General features: G+C 39.7%; 1 protein-coding gene across 1 annotated transcript in view; it reads right to left on the bottom strand.

The window, feature by feature from the left end:
• The window catches only part of Frl (formin-like protein), a 156,387-nt gene that overhangs the window by 22,962 nt on the left and 120,358 nt on the right, over nt 1-13,067 (bottom strand). The window contains exon 3 of the mRNA XM_065217509.1: nt 10,955-11,041. Within this exon, the coding sequence (XP_065073581.1) occupies nt 10,955-11,041 (87 nt within the window). The remainder of the gene's footprint in view (nt 1-10,954; nt 11,042-13,067) is intronic.

Below are 13,067 nucleotides of genomic sequence, written 5' to 3' on the forward strand. Positions count from 1 at the left end.
CCGCCCGCTGGACGTAGGTGTCTTCTGCAAAATAGTTCAGGTGGACAAGGCCTTCCAGCTAGGCGACAGCGCAGAACTCTCCCGTGAAGAATCTCGAACATTTGACCAACCAGCAGCCAAGATTTTAGAAAATTTCATAAACATCAGAAAAAGTTACGCCGAGAAAAAAAAAAATGCCGGTACTGTAGATCTGCAGTTGTGGCCGTAAAAACATAGATTTTCGTCACAAATAAGACGATGAACTCGAAGGCAAAACAACTTTTTACAAGGAATTCAAAAATAGTCATGAAACCTGGGGCTCATCCTCCAAATGATAGCTTAGGGTGTTACAAACACACTTTTGTATGACGGCCACTTTGGGAAATATGGTTTAGATGTTACAAGTTTGAGTTATTTTGTTAGCTTATATCGACAAAAAATATAATTCTTTAAAATCCAGTGAAAGCTAACCCTTCTACATTTTTTATAGATTTCTTAAGGTCCAAACTATAAGAAAAAAATGTTACGGCTTGTTTTGAGTCAAATTTTGCAGTTAATTTTTTTTTAATTCTCAAAAATGATGATTTTTAAGGTACATTATGGTATTTAATCATCAAAAGTGGGAATCAATTACAATTTGTTGCATAATATTCTAGAAATTCTTCATAGAACATTTTTTTATTCACCCTAGTCATACAGTTCTTAACAATTATCGCTTCCCTATAGAATTATCCTAAAAATATGTCTCCTCTCAGTATTCACTAAGTATTCTTCTATAATTCCCATGGAATAATCTTCGGAATTCTCTCTGCATTTCTCCCAGAATTCTCTTGGAGTGGTTCCGAGAGAAGGTCCTCAGAATTCCTAGGAGCTCTCTAGGAGGAGGAGGCAATTTATACCTGAATAACCTTGAAACACTATTGTTTTACCTGACTTATAACGAATATACGTTGCATACGAGTACCCCGAATACAACGTATGACTCGTCTAAGAGATCAACTAGCCTCCGGTTAAAAATCTCTAGAATAAAGTTCTAAAAAAAGGATGACTCGTATAGTTTTGCATAGCATTTGGAATGTCAAATTAGACGAACTAAACGTTGTATTCGGGGTACTCGTATACAACGTATGTTCGTTATAAGACAGTTAACACAGTAGTATTCCTTTGAAATGTACCTCAGAACATCGTTGGAAATTTCGTTGAAACTATCCTCAAAACTGTTTTCAAATACTCATAAGAATACTTTTTATGGTATGTATCTACAATAACCCGGACACATCAAAACTCAAGTAAAACACAAATTTCGCATTATATTTCAATTGTAGTTGTTTGTTTCAGATTCATGCGATATGATTTAAAAATTCACGAAGTCAAAACATAGTTATTCGGCATTTGCATAAAATTTTAGAACTTTGCGCTTAACTCAATCCATTAGGGTTTGTATAGACTCCTCAGATACCGTGGTGGCCGACTTTATCCCAATTTGTTGGAAGTGTTTGGTATCTTTGATTCGTTGTTTCCTTCCAGAAAGCTTCCGCTTCATCAGAGCCCAATATCTATCGATTGGACGTAACTCTGGACAATTTGACGGATTTGCGTTTTTTGGTACACTTCGTAACCACTTCATCACAGTTTTAGCATAATGTCATGATGCTAAATCGGGCCAGAACAAAGGGTTTTCTTTGTGGCTTTTGATGAAGGGTAGCAATCGCTTCTGCAAGCACTCTTTTTGGTAAATCTCCTTGTTGATTGTGCCTGTAGTGACGAAAGATTTACTCTTTCGGCCACACGTGCAAATTGCTTGCCAAATAAGGTATTTTTTGGGAAATTTCGATGCCTTCTCAGCTGTAGCATTTTTGGCCATAGTAGAATAGAAAGCCAGCCCTGAAAGTATAAACGTCGAGCGCGTGATTTTGCTGTCAAATTCCGTTTGTCGTTGCGATTTGGAGCTGTTTTTACTTTATACGATTTCAACCCCAAACGCTGTATTGATTTTTGGACAAAACCAGGTGACAGTCCTATTTTATGAGCCAGAGAGATTCTGGTTTTCCTTCAATATCCTCTTCACTTTTCGGTCCGTAACAGGATCAGCAGTCCAATGTTTGTACAACTTCTCGGTTTCCTCTCGCCAAATGTTCCGAAAATGATTTGAGCACACCGTGAACAGTGATTTAGGTAAATCGGCTCGAGAGTCAGGTATGTTTATTAGAAAAATAGTAGTTTTCACTGATACTATTTCTTACTCTAATTGGGGCATAAAGCGCCCCACGAAATGTAGTTGGAAGCATAACCATCAGGCGTGAACCATTGAAATTCAATAGAGGAAGAAGATAGATAATTCCTAAATGTATGCTTCCTTGGAATGAAATCGATATGTGCCTTTGACCGCAGTATTTCGAAAACAAGTTTTCGTTGGCATTTTTAATTTTACCGCATTAAACAAGAATTTAGCAGTTTTCGTTAAGCATATCAATTGAAATATCTTGCCAATACCTAATGCAACATTTATATGATTCGATGAATAATTCGTCGAACGAGGTTGAAGATATGAAGATATGTGCTACAGTGTAACTGCCGTAGTCTAGTGCCTAAACTAGACTCGTTCAAATTTTCACTTTACAATTCCGATTGTGATATATTTGCTCTCTGTGAAACATGGCTTTCTTCCGATAAAGAACTCAACTTCCACGATTTTAACATTATACGCCTGGATAGAGACGATTCTTATGGAGAAGTACTTTTAGGGATCAAAAAGTACTACCCTTTCTACAAAATGTCCCTTCCTGCTCTATTAGGCGTTGAAATCGTCGCTTGCCAAATAAATGTGTGTAACCGTTTGTAACAAAACATATTAGATTTTTAATTTGTGCATAGTTGTTAAATGTACCGTCACGTCTCTTAAGGTTATTTGGTGTTGGATTAGTAGGGTTAGTAGTCGTTGTATAAAATTGTTAATTTGTTAGTAGGATTAATTGCTTTAATTTGAAAATTGTATAAAACCGTACAACAGTACAGTGGGTATGAGTATTCTATCAGTGGGTACAACAACATTCGGGCGAAATTGTGATTTTAAAATGGGTGGAAAATAACTGAATCAGTATCTGGTGTTCGTGTGCTTCGGATCGTTAAAACCAAGTGTCCAGAGTCACTCCGGCCTTGCCTGGACTCTAGTGATTCTTGTCAACGAGGGTAGACGCCAGGAGACCGCAGATCGCCATCAAGTCAAGTCGATCTGTCGACCGATCCACTAGCAAGTAAATTCAAACATCACCACCCTGTCAGGCTTGATTCGCCTGACGTCAAGCTCGTCGTACGTAGTATCATCGGCGAGCGCTCGCACAACAGCAGAGTAGTCTTCGGCGGAGCAGAATCAACGGCAGCAGTTCAGTACCGGTACGTCAAACCCCCATAGTAAAAACCCACTGTACACCCATAAAATTCAATAGAACTACTATTAGAAATACAATCCACACCTGATATAGCTTTTATTAATAAATCATTAGCATACACCCTTTGATTACTGTGTCACTTAAACTTTTCATAGCTTTTAGTCAGGTGACAGTACTGCATATGAGAATCTCGAAGCCCCTCCAGGTTACCCAGTAGTAAGCCGACCTTGAGACACAGCTCGAGAGGTTTCTTGCTACTGAGCGTTTTTACCGGGATACAGACAGTACAGTTACATGTGAAGAACAAGGACCTTTGCATAGCTTCAGTATACGTTCCACCAAGAACCCCCATTAGCCGTAGTCAGCTCTGGAATCTAGTTTCGATTCTTCCATCTCAAGTATTGATTCTGAGTCATATGAACTCCCATGGTACTGGGTGGGGCGATCTATATAATGACAATAGAGCGGCTTTTTCTTACGATTTATGTGACGACTTCAATTTGACTTTTTTGAACACAGGTGAAGCGACACGTATAGCAAAACCTCCGGCTCACGAAAGCCGACTCGACCTATCTTTGTGTTCAAGATCGCTATCGTTGGATTGTCAGTGGAAGGTTATCAATGATCCCCATGGTAGCGATCCTTTGCCAATTATCATTTCAATTAAGTGTGGCCCTCACTCTGCAGAACCATCTCGAGTTCCATGTGATCTTACAAGGAACAACGACTGGCAGAAATATGCAACGATGGTGAAAATCGGTGTCGAATCAATAGATATGCTTCCACCATTGGAAGAATATCGATTCCTCGCCGATTTGATGTATAAAAGCTCACTTGAAGCACAAAAAAAGAAAAGTTCCAAGTGCGCCCTTCAAAAGGAGACCAGCCACACCTGGATGGGACGAAGAATGCACAAAATTGAATGTAGAAAAATCTGATGCTTTCAAAGCTTTTCGTAGACACAAAACCTCCACTTACTTCGAGGAATATTCAAAGCTTGAGACAAAGCTGAAACAATTAATCAAAGCAAAAAAACGCGGTTATTGGCGCAATTTCGTCGAGGGACTCTCACGAGAAACCTCAATGAACACCTTGTGGAGGGTGGCTCGCAACATGCGTAACCGCTCATCTTTCAATGAGAGTGAAGAATACTCCAACCGATGGATATTCAATTTCGCTAAAAAGGTCTGTCCGGGCTCAGTTCCAGCACAGCATGTTTTTCGAGAAACGTCTCCAAACGGCGGATCTCTGGATATACCATTCACACTGCTGGAATTGTCTATGGCTCTTCTTTCATCGAACAACTCCTCACCGGGAAGCGATATGATTAAATTCAATCTTCTGAAAAATCTCCCAGATATCGCTAAAAGACGCTTGCTAGACTTATTCAATTCCTTACTAGAAAACAACATTATACCGCCTGAATGGAGACAGGTCAAAGCAATAGCCTGGCAAACCAGCGTCTGGCCATAACTCATACCCTCCGATTGCGATGCTTTCGTGCATTAGGAAATTGTTGGAGAAAATGATCCTTCGGAGACTCGATCACTGGGTCGAAACAAATAACTTGCTATCAAATACACAGTTTGGGTACCGCAAGAGCAAAGGAACAAACGATTGTCTAGCGCTGCTTTCCACAGATATTCAACTGGCCTTTGCGCACAAGGAGCAATTGGCTTCAGTATTCTTGGACATTAAGGGGGATTTTGATACAGTTTCCATTGAAATTCTATCAGAAAATCTGCACAGATGTGGACTTTCTGGAATTTTAAATAATTTATTGTACCGTTTGCTGTCAGAAAAGCAAATGAACTCTTCTCTTGGAAAACTGACAACTTCCAGAATTAACTATATGGGCCTGCCCCAAGGTTCATGTCTCAGCCCTCTTCTTTATAACTTTTATGTCAAAGATATCGACAACTGTTTGGCAGAACAATGCACGCTAAGACAACTTGCAGATGACGGTGTGGTTTCCGTAAGACGTCCACATGCCGTGGACTTGCAAGGAACATTGCAAATGATAACTTGTCTTCTTGGGCTAGGAATCTAGGGATCGAATTCTCGCCACAGAAAACTGGCCTGGTAGTGTTTACTTGAAAGCGGTACCCAGCCCAAATGCATCTTAACTTTTTGGGCAGAAACATTACCCAATCATTGTCTTTCAAGTACCTTGGGGTCTGGTTTGATTCAAATTGCACTTTTAATACCCATATTACGTATTTGAAGCAAAAATGTCAACAGAGGATCAAATTTCTCCGTTCAATTTGCGGCAAATGGTGGGAGACTTCATAACGCTTTATAAAACAACTATTCTCTCTGTTCTAGAGTACGGCTCTTTCTGCTTTCTCTGGGCAAGAAAATGTCACCTAATAAAATTGGAACGAATTCGTTGTCTGCGTATTGCTCTCGACTGTATGCACTCAACGCATAACATGAGTCTCGATGTTCTGGCAGGAGTAACACCCCTCCAGAACCGTTTCTGGGAACTCTCTCTCAGAATACTAATCAAATGCGTAGTGACAAACACACTTATAATTGCGAATTTCGAAGAAATTCTTGGGCTGAACACACAATCTCGATTTATGAGAATCTACCACCACTATATATCGTCAGATATGTGCCTTCCTTGTTACACTCCAGACCGTGCTCACTTCACCAATCGCAGTTCCTCAATTGAATATATGACCATGAAACAAGCAACTCATGGGATTCCCGATCAACTTCGACCCATTATTATCCCGCGTATTTTACTGAAAAGTACCAACACGTCAATTGCGAGAAAAAATATTTTACAGACGGGTCCCGTCTCAATGGATCCACTGGCTGCGGTGTCTTCAATGAAAACTCTAGCGCCTTCCGCAAACTACAGGAACCTTGTTCCGTTTTTGTTGTAGAGCTGGCAGCAATCAACTTCGCATTGGGGATGATTTCCAATATGCCCACAGACCATTACTTCATCTTCTTGGATAGTCCCAGTTCGATCGAGCATCGAGCCTATTCGGTCGATGAAACCAGGTAGGCACTCATCTTATTTCCTTTCAAAGGTACCTTTGTATAGGTCCCCTCACATTGCTCAATCCCAGGCAATGAGAAGGCGGACTCTCTCGCAAAGGTGGGCGCACAGGAAGGCGAATTTTATGACAGGCAAATTTCACACGATGAATTTTACCATTTAGTGCGTCAGAGTACCCTTTCGAGTTGGCAAACCGATTGGGGCAATGGAAATCTTGGACGGTGGTTCAATTATTCCTTATGTTTCTTCGAGAGCGTGGTTTAAAGGCTTGGACTTAAGTCGTGACTTCATTCGCGTGATGAGTAGACTTATGTCCAACCACTACTCGCTAGATGCTCATCTCAATAGAATAAACCTCGTAGACAGCAACATCTGTCGGTGTGGAAACGGTTACGATGACATCGATCACGCAGTTTGGCAATGTACGGATAATGACGCCGCCAGAGAGCGACTTTTGAATTCCCTTGAGGCCCAAGGAAGACAACCCTATGTTCCTATCAGAGACGTGTTGGGAACTCGCGATATCTGCTATATGCAGTCGGTTTATGTGTTTCTTCAAATGTCTAGTATAAGAATTTAATTCCTCTTTTGTCTCTCTTTAATAGTTTTTGTTTGTCTTGCCCCCCCCCGTCTCGACGAGTCTCATCGTCGCCCACTGGTCACCCACCAGCCGGTCGAACTCCGGACGAAGCTAGAACAGCACTACCGTTCATACCGTTCATACATACCATTAAACCGCATGATGGCCTCTTACAATAAACACTGCGAAACCATTGACTTTACAATGTCTCGGCATAAACTAAAGCAATATTTTTATTCCATAAGAAATAACAACTCATAAAAGAAAAGACAAGAAAGCTGACACTACTTTTTTATATAAATATATATTTAAGAAAACAAAACTGTATTAGTTGTACTAGTCTACGTTGGTTGACGAAATAAATAAATAAATAAATAAATAAACTGGCGACAACGCTCTGATGAGGCAACGAAACCCTACCCCAAGCTCCTCCCCTGATCCTATCCTTCGAAAATGTACCCTTCTAACCTCGAGTAAGCCGCGAGTAATCGGCCCAACTCCTACTAGACATAGAATTAAGTGAATTTTGTTACACACAGTGAACAATGAATTATCGGCTCCGTAAAGCTAACGCGATTGAGCCTTCCAAATAAACGAACTAGATAAAAAAAAGAACCCTCATAAAACTCAAATTGTTACTTGGGAGGTAACCAATAAGCCCGCTAATTTAGGTTGATTTTGCTACACGGGAAAAAATCCGTTCCGAAATTCGTCAACCTCCAGTCGCGATGTTCGGAAAATTTTCGTTTACGAAAGTACACCATGAATAAAAATCATGAAATCGTGAACATTGTTCCACAAAATAAACGTAACGCCTGCAAATGCAACAAAAGTCATAGAATCGTGAACTCTGTTCGGAAAATCATGATCTAGTTCTGGCAAACGTGATTTATGTTCATGCGTTGTTATTGATATCGTGAACCTTGTTCTTGAAAACGGGAACATGGTTCATGGACTGTAAAATGTCAATTTCATTATAATTACCAATATTTTAAATGGAGTGAGGAAGTGGAATGCAAACAACGGAAGCCTTGATGCAGGTTTTACCCGCATCCCAAACTGGCAGCAGGTATCTGTCCAGCAGATGGAATGAACACACTTTCAACCGAGTTTTCAGCTCAACAAATCAACACCACCTTCGACTTCCATCGGAGCGGCGGGAGCAAGAACACCGGATGCCTTCGGGGATTCTTTTTGTTCGAGGACGGCCAGTATGATGACACGTACGTCCCAGCCACTGCCATTGTGCCGGACCACCATTTCAATGATACGGCTCAGCTCACTCACTAATAATCAAGACACTATTCTCGACGGATCCGAGCACTCTATGAGGATAAAATCAACAACTACTGAAAATGACAGCTGCAGCACTGCATGTGATCCAAGTTCACGATTTTAGGAACGAAAATCACACTTAAGGCCGGCGCACAATAGATACGTTTTCGGGTTTTTTTGCATTATCTGTCAAAAAACCCGAAAACGTATCTATTGTGCGCCGGCCTTTATGGGTTCATGAACCACGAAATCATGATTTTATTTTGTGTTTTCTGTAGCGTTATGAAATCGATGGTCGCGCTGAACAGGAGTGACTTAAGTTCATGGATTTTGGATTTATTTCATCAAAATGTTATTTACTCGATCACGTTTACGGGAACTAAGTCATGAATTCAAACGAACTAGCAGTTCAAGCTTTCGTGATTTGTTGTTCACAAATACCGAAACGGTTTTTTTGCGTGTATATAAAACTAACATACACTTATTCAGGACTTCGGCACATTATTAGTCGGATTATTATTAAGCAGGCTTGTTGGTTACTTGAGATTCCACTTTCTTTCCATCAGCATAAACAAAAATTTGATATTCAGAGTTGTGCTTTCACAAAATTAGAAATGTTGGTCCATGTGACCCTGAGTTCAATATTTAACCATAATCTGCTACTTCAAGCAAGCAAAAATTCGTCCATCCAAGCAGGATAACAATTCTTAATTTTCATTGGATAGCTTAATGTCCCAATTTATCCGGCTCTTAAGCACACAATGAAGAACTATAAGTATTCAGAAATATATCTCTTAACTTCTTACCATTCTTGAATTTACATAAAGACGCTCCAACTCATTTTCAGAGGTTTAATTTTTGTTGGACCGAACCAAACACAGCGAAAACATCCTAATCTACTTATATGCTATTAACACTCCCAATGAATTTTGTCGCTACCAACAATGTATAGCTTTACTTAAAGATGTAAATTAATTTTTATCGTTCCTCTGGATCCCACTTCAACTCAGGGACGGCCCAAAATTATCAAAATTCAAACAAATGAAATAAACAAACTTCTCAGCTGCAAATATCACAGAGTGATTTTTAATCACTCTGCGCGAGAACGTCGTTTACTCAAAAGTGAGTAAAAGTGGGCCTACTCACTTTTGAGTAGCCATACTTCCCGCTTAAATGAGCATGTTCGACTCTATTTTGAGTTGTTGCGAGTTACGGTGTCATGCTTTTCTGCTCGAATAACAAAGTGTATTGAATATACAGGTATATTATTCTGCACGCATCACACATAAAAAAGTAAAGTTATCATTTCAAAGCGACATGCATCTGTAAATTATTATTTTCCTGGTTTTGCTTAAACATTCCCGGTTTTTCCTAGTAAAAAAAATCCCGACATTTTCCTGTTTTTCCTGGTTCACTTGCCACCCTGTCCATATCTCGGTCAATACAATAACGGACGGAGATGGCAGTACTCTCAAATAATGGTGTAGGACTTGTACCACTTACGAATTTGTGCAATTTGGTCAAATAATAATAATTATTATTATTATATTTTATAATAGGCTTGAACATTCAGATTTTAAAATTTCACGGTGAGGTATGAGATTGAAATTTTAAAATGCTTCTATATCTCAACACTCTCTGTGATCTCAATTAAAGCTTTTATTAATTTTGTGATAATTCTACGGGGGATAAAACTCAAGGGCTACTCAACTCGAAAAATATAAGTGTTCGAAACTTCTCTCCAATACCTAACAGTGCATTTTTACATTTTGAAATCTGCATCATCTAGCATCAAGATGCATCAAGAGATCACCGGTTTAAAAGGCCTATAAAACCATTGTAATTCATAACATTTACTTCATAATCGTAAATATCACTGCACCGCAAACAAACAACATTGTTTTCAAAGTGTAAATCAGCCCTCCAATTGTGCATTCTGTTTTTAACATTAATCTTCATTGATTGCAACATCGAATTGCAGCGAGAGAGAGAGAGGAAATCCGAAACCTCCCGCAATGTGCACCCTCATATGAGATGAGGCGAACCCCCGACAAGATTGATTGCATTGGTCAGCAGCGATCAATCCCGGCGTGTGTGTGTGTGTGGAAAATTGCGGCCAGCCCGCATCCTGTGTCACTGGAGATCCAGATCAAGTGAATGCTATATTTATTTCATTCTATTTCATCGCTTATCATTGATATGGCGTAGCCGACGGACGGTGACATTTTGTTTTGATCTCGCGTTGTAACGCGAACATTAGCAATTGGTAACGGTTGGGGTTTTATTACCGCCCCGGGACTGCCTTGGTCAGCGAAGTGCGAGCGAGGTTAACCCATTCCATCATTGTGCGCATCATTGATCCTGAGGAATGGTAATCGGATCGGATTGGATCGGATCGCGGGGAATGATGTGTGGCTTTGGTTCAACCTATAAGCATCTCCGGTTGATCTAGTTTGGTCACGGGAGAAGGCGATGTGGAAGATTTGTTGTTTTGTTTTGAGAATAGCGACATTGAGTTGGTTTTGTGGCTATAAAAAAAAACAAGTTCTTGGACTATTTCCACCAATCTGTTTTGAATCTACGTTAAAATAACATTTAGTAGAAGATATAGGACATTTGTTACGCTTGAGTCCGCTATCTTTCATTGACATTGATCAACAGTCGCACGTTTCGTGGCTTAACTCCTATCGTTCTTAGCTGTTATAGGTTTCAACTTACCCGATGACTTCGCGAAGCTTTCGGATCCAGATAGGTTCGTAGCTTGGTGAGATAATGCGCCGGGGGATCCTTCGCGTGGACCATTTCCTAGACGAAAGCAAAGAAAAGCGAAAGGCAGATAAAACACATTAGTATACAATAGGCTTGCTGCATATCGGTTTTCAGGGCGTATCTACATAATACTGCATGAGTAACAATTTCCCATCGGATTCAGAATGATAATGAGTACAAACCGTATGAGTAATTCACCGCATACTCATCGAGTGGGATGTTTTATTAATGAACTTTTGCCCTCCATTTAATACTGGTAAGTAGTGGCAGAATCGGTAAAAATAAAACAACCATTACATCATTGTTTTTATTTTAGATGCAGCGGTACTTGCCGTTGCGCTTATCGGGCAACATCGTTTTTTTTTTCACTTTCAGTTCAGCTCAGTTTGTAGGCGTGCGGTTATACTCGTTGGATGAATGTACGTACAAGCAGGCGATAAACACATTAAATGCAACAACTAATCACGAACGGGCATCAGTAGCATTATTACATCGTCGGAGTATGCCGTTGTTAAGTAGCTGTCGTGCAAGTTGCGGAGATAACAACCTTATCAACGCCTGGTGGATTTGCTTGAAGCACTGTGTGTTGCATGCGTACCGATATTGTGTGAACCGGGTGGACGAGTGGGTCAGGTCAAGATGCACCCACCCATTTATCAGGGGTCTTAGAGCTATGAATAAGTGTTTTTTTCCGCACCTCTCCCGTTGGAAGGACACGAGTAGAATAGTTTTTTGTTTCACTTCTGCCTAAAGGCTGATTTAGATTTAAATTCTTATCTGATTTAGTCGGTTCTCTTCATCATGTTTTTTTTTTGATAATCACGGTTATGCAGACAGATTTCAGCCTATTTTTGTCACATAATCTGATTAAGAATGTTCTCATCTAGCGTCCAAACCGTCAAACACAACAGGGAATGTTTATGCAGCTGTGTTATTAACGAAAGAGAAAGTTGATAAAGCATCGCCCACATAGTAATGGAACAACATCATTTCGGTCTATTTCGGATTTGAATTAACGGATTTGAAAACGGTTTTAAGAAAAAAAAAAAACGAAACGAATTCTCGCCTAACTTTTCAAAAAGTCCTAAGTAACAAATGTAAACAAATCGAGTTAATCGATACAAACTATTGTTCTTCTATCATTGTATGTGTGTGTGTGTGTATTCAATCTAACCCCCACTGGCCGGCAGTAGTATTATGGAAGAAATGTACTTCCAACAATTCTTGATGTAATAAGTTAAAGCAAGTTTAGTCCGGGAGTTAGAAACCGACAGCTCTACTGCAGATTCAGCAACCCATTTCAGAATGCCTGGTAATTCACGTCCATTCCGAGGTTACTTTCACATACAATAAGCCCGCGTGTTAACACTACCTTTATCATACACTACCGATCATAAGTTTAAGGACACCCCCAAAAAAACCATGCAAATATGTTTTGTTCAATGATCTCTCATTTTCCGTTCAATTTTCGATCTCCAAAGGTTATTTGAATGGTATGAATGGTATAGCATAAGTGTTATACTACCACTTTTATTTAAAAATTTGGCCAACCCAATTCTGAGAAAATCAGTCACGATTCTTCAGAGTAAATTTTGAAAAATATTGTAACTTTGGGTGAACTTTTAGCACACAAAATTTGAAAATTATTTGAACAATTTGCCTACGAAGAAAGTTCCATTCAATACCTTTCAAATGATTTAAAGAGAACGAAAATTGGACGTAACATGACAGAGATATGAACATAACAAATTTTTCATGTTTTTTTGGGGGTGTCCTTAAATTTACGATCGGGAGTGTATGAATAATGGTACTGCAAACACACTTCCAGATTTCGAAATATTTGGAAATATGCATTTATGATTGATTAATAATGAGATGGATCTGACCAAATTCTGCCTCCGAAAATGCACCGGTTTGTTCACTCGCGGTAATCGAAAAAAAACTTTCCGCGTTGTTTTTACAACCGAACACAACATTTTGAATCACATGCGAAGTTTTTCATTTGCACTGAATTTTTGCCTAACACCTCATTCGCGTGCATTCTCCGGAAGGCAGAACGCCA

Source organism: Ochlerotatus camptorhynchus, unplaced genomic scaffold, assembly GCF_037179485.1.
Source record: "Ochlerotatus camptorhynchus isolate MF236.1 unplaced genomic scaffold, CSIRO-AGI_Acam_v1.1 ptg000077l, whole genome shotgun sequence".
In the NCBI taxonomy this organism is placed as follows: Eukaryota; Metazoa; Arthropoda; class Insecta; order Diptera; family Culicidae; genus Ochlerotatus; species Ochlerotatus camptorhynchus.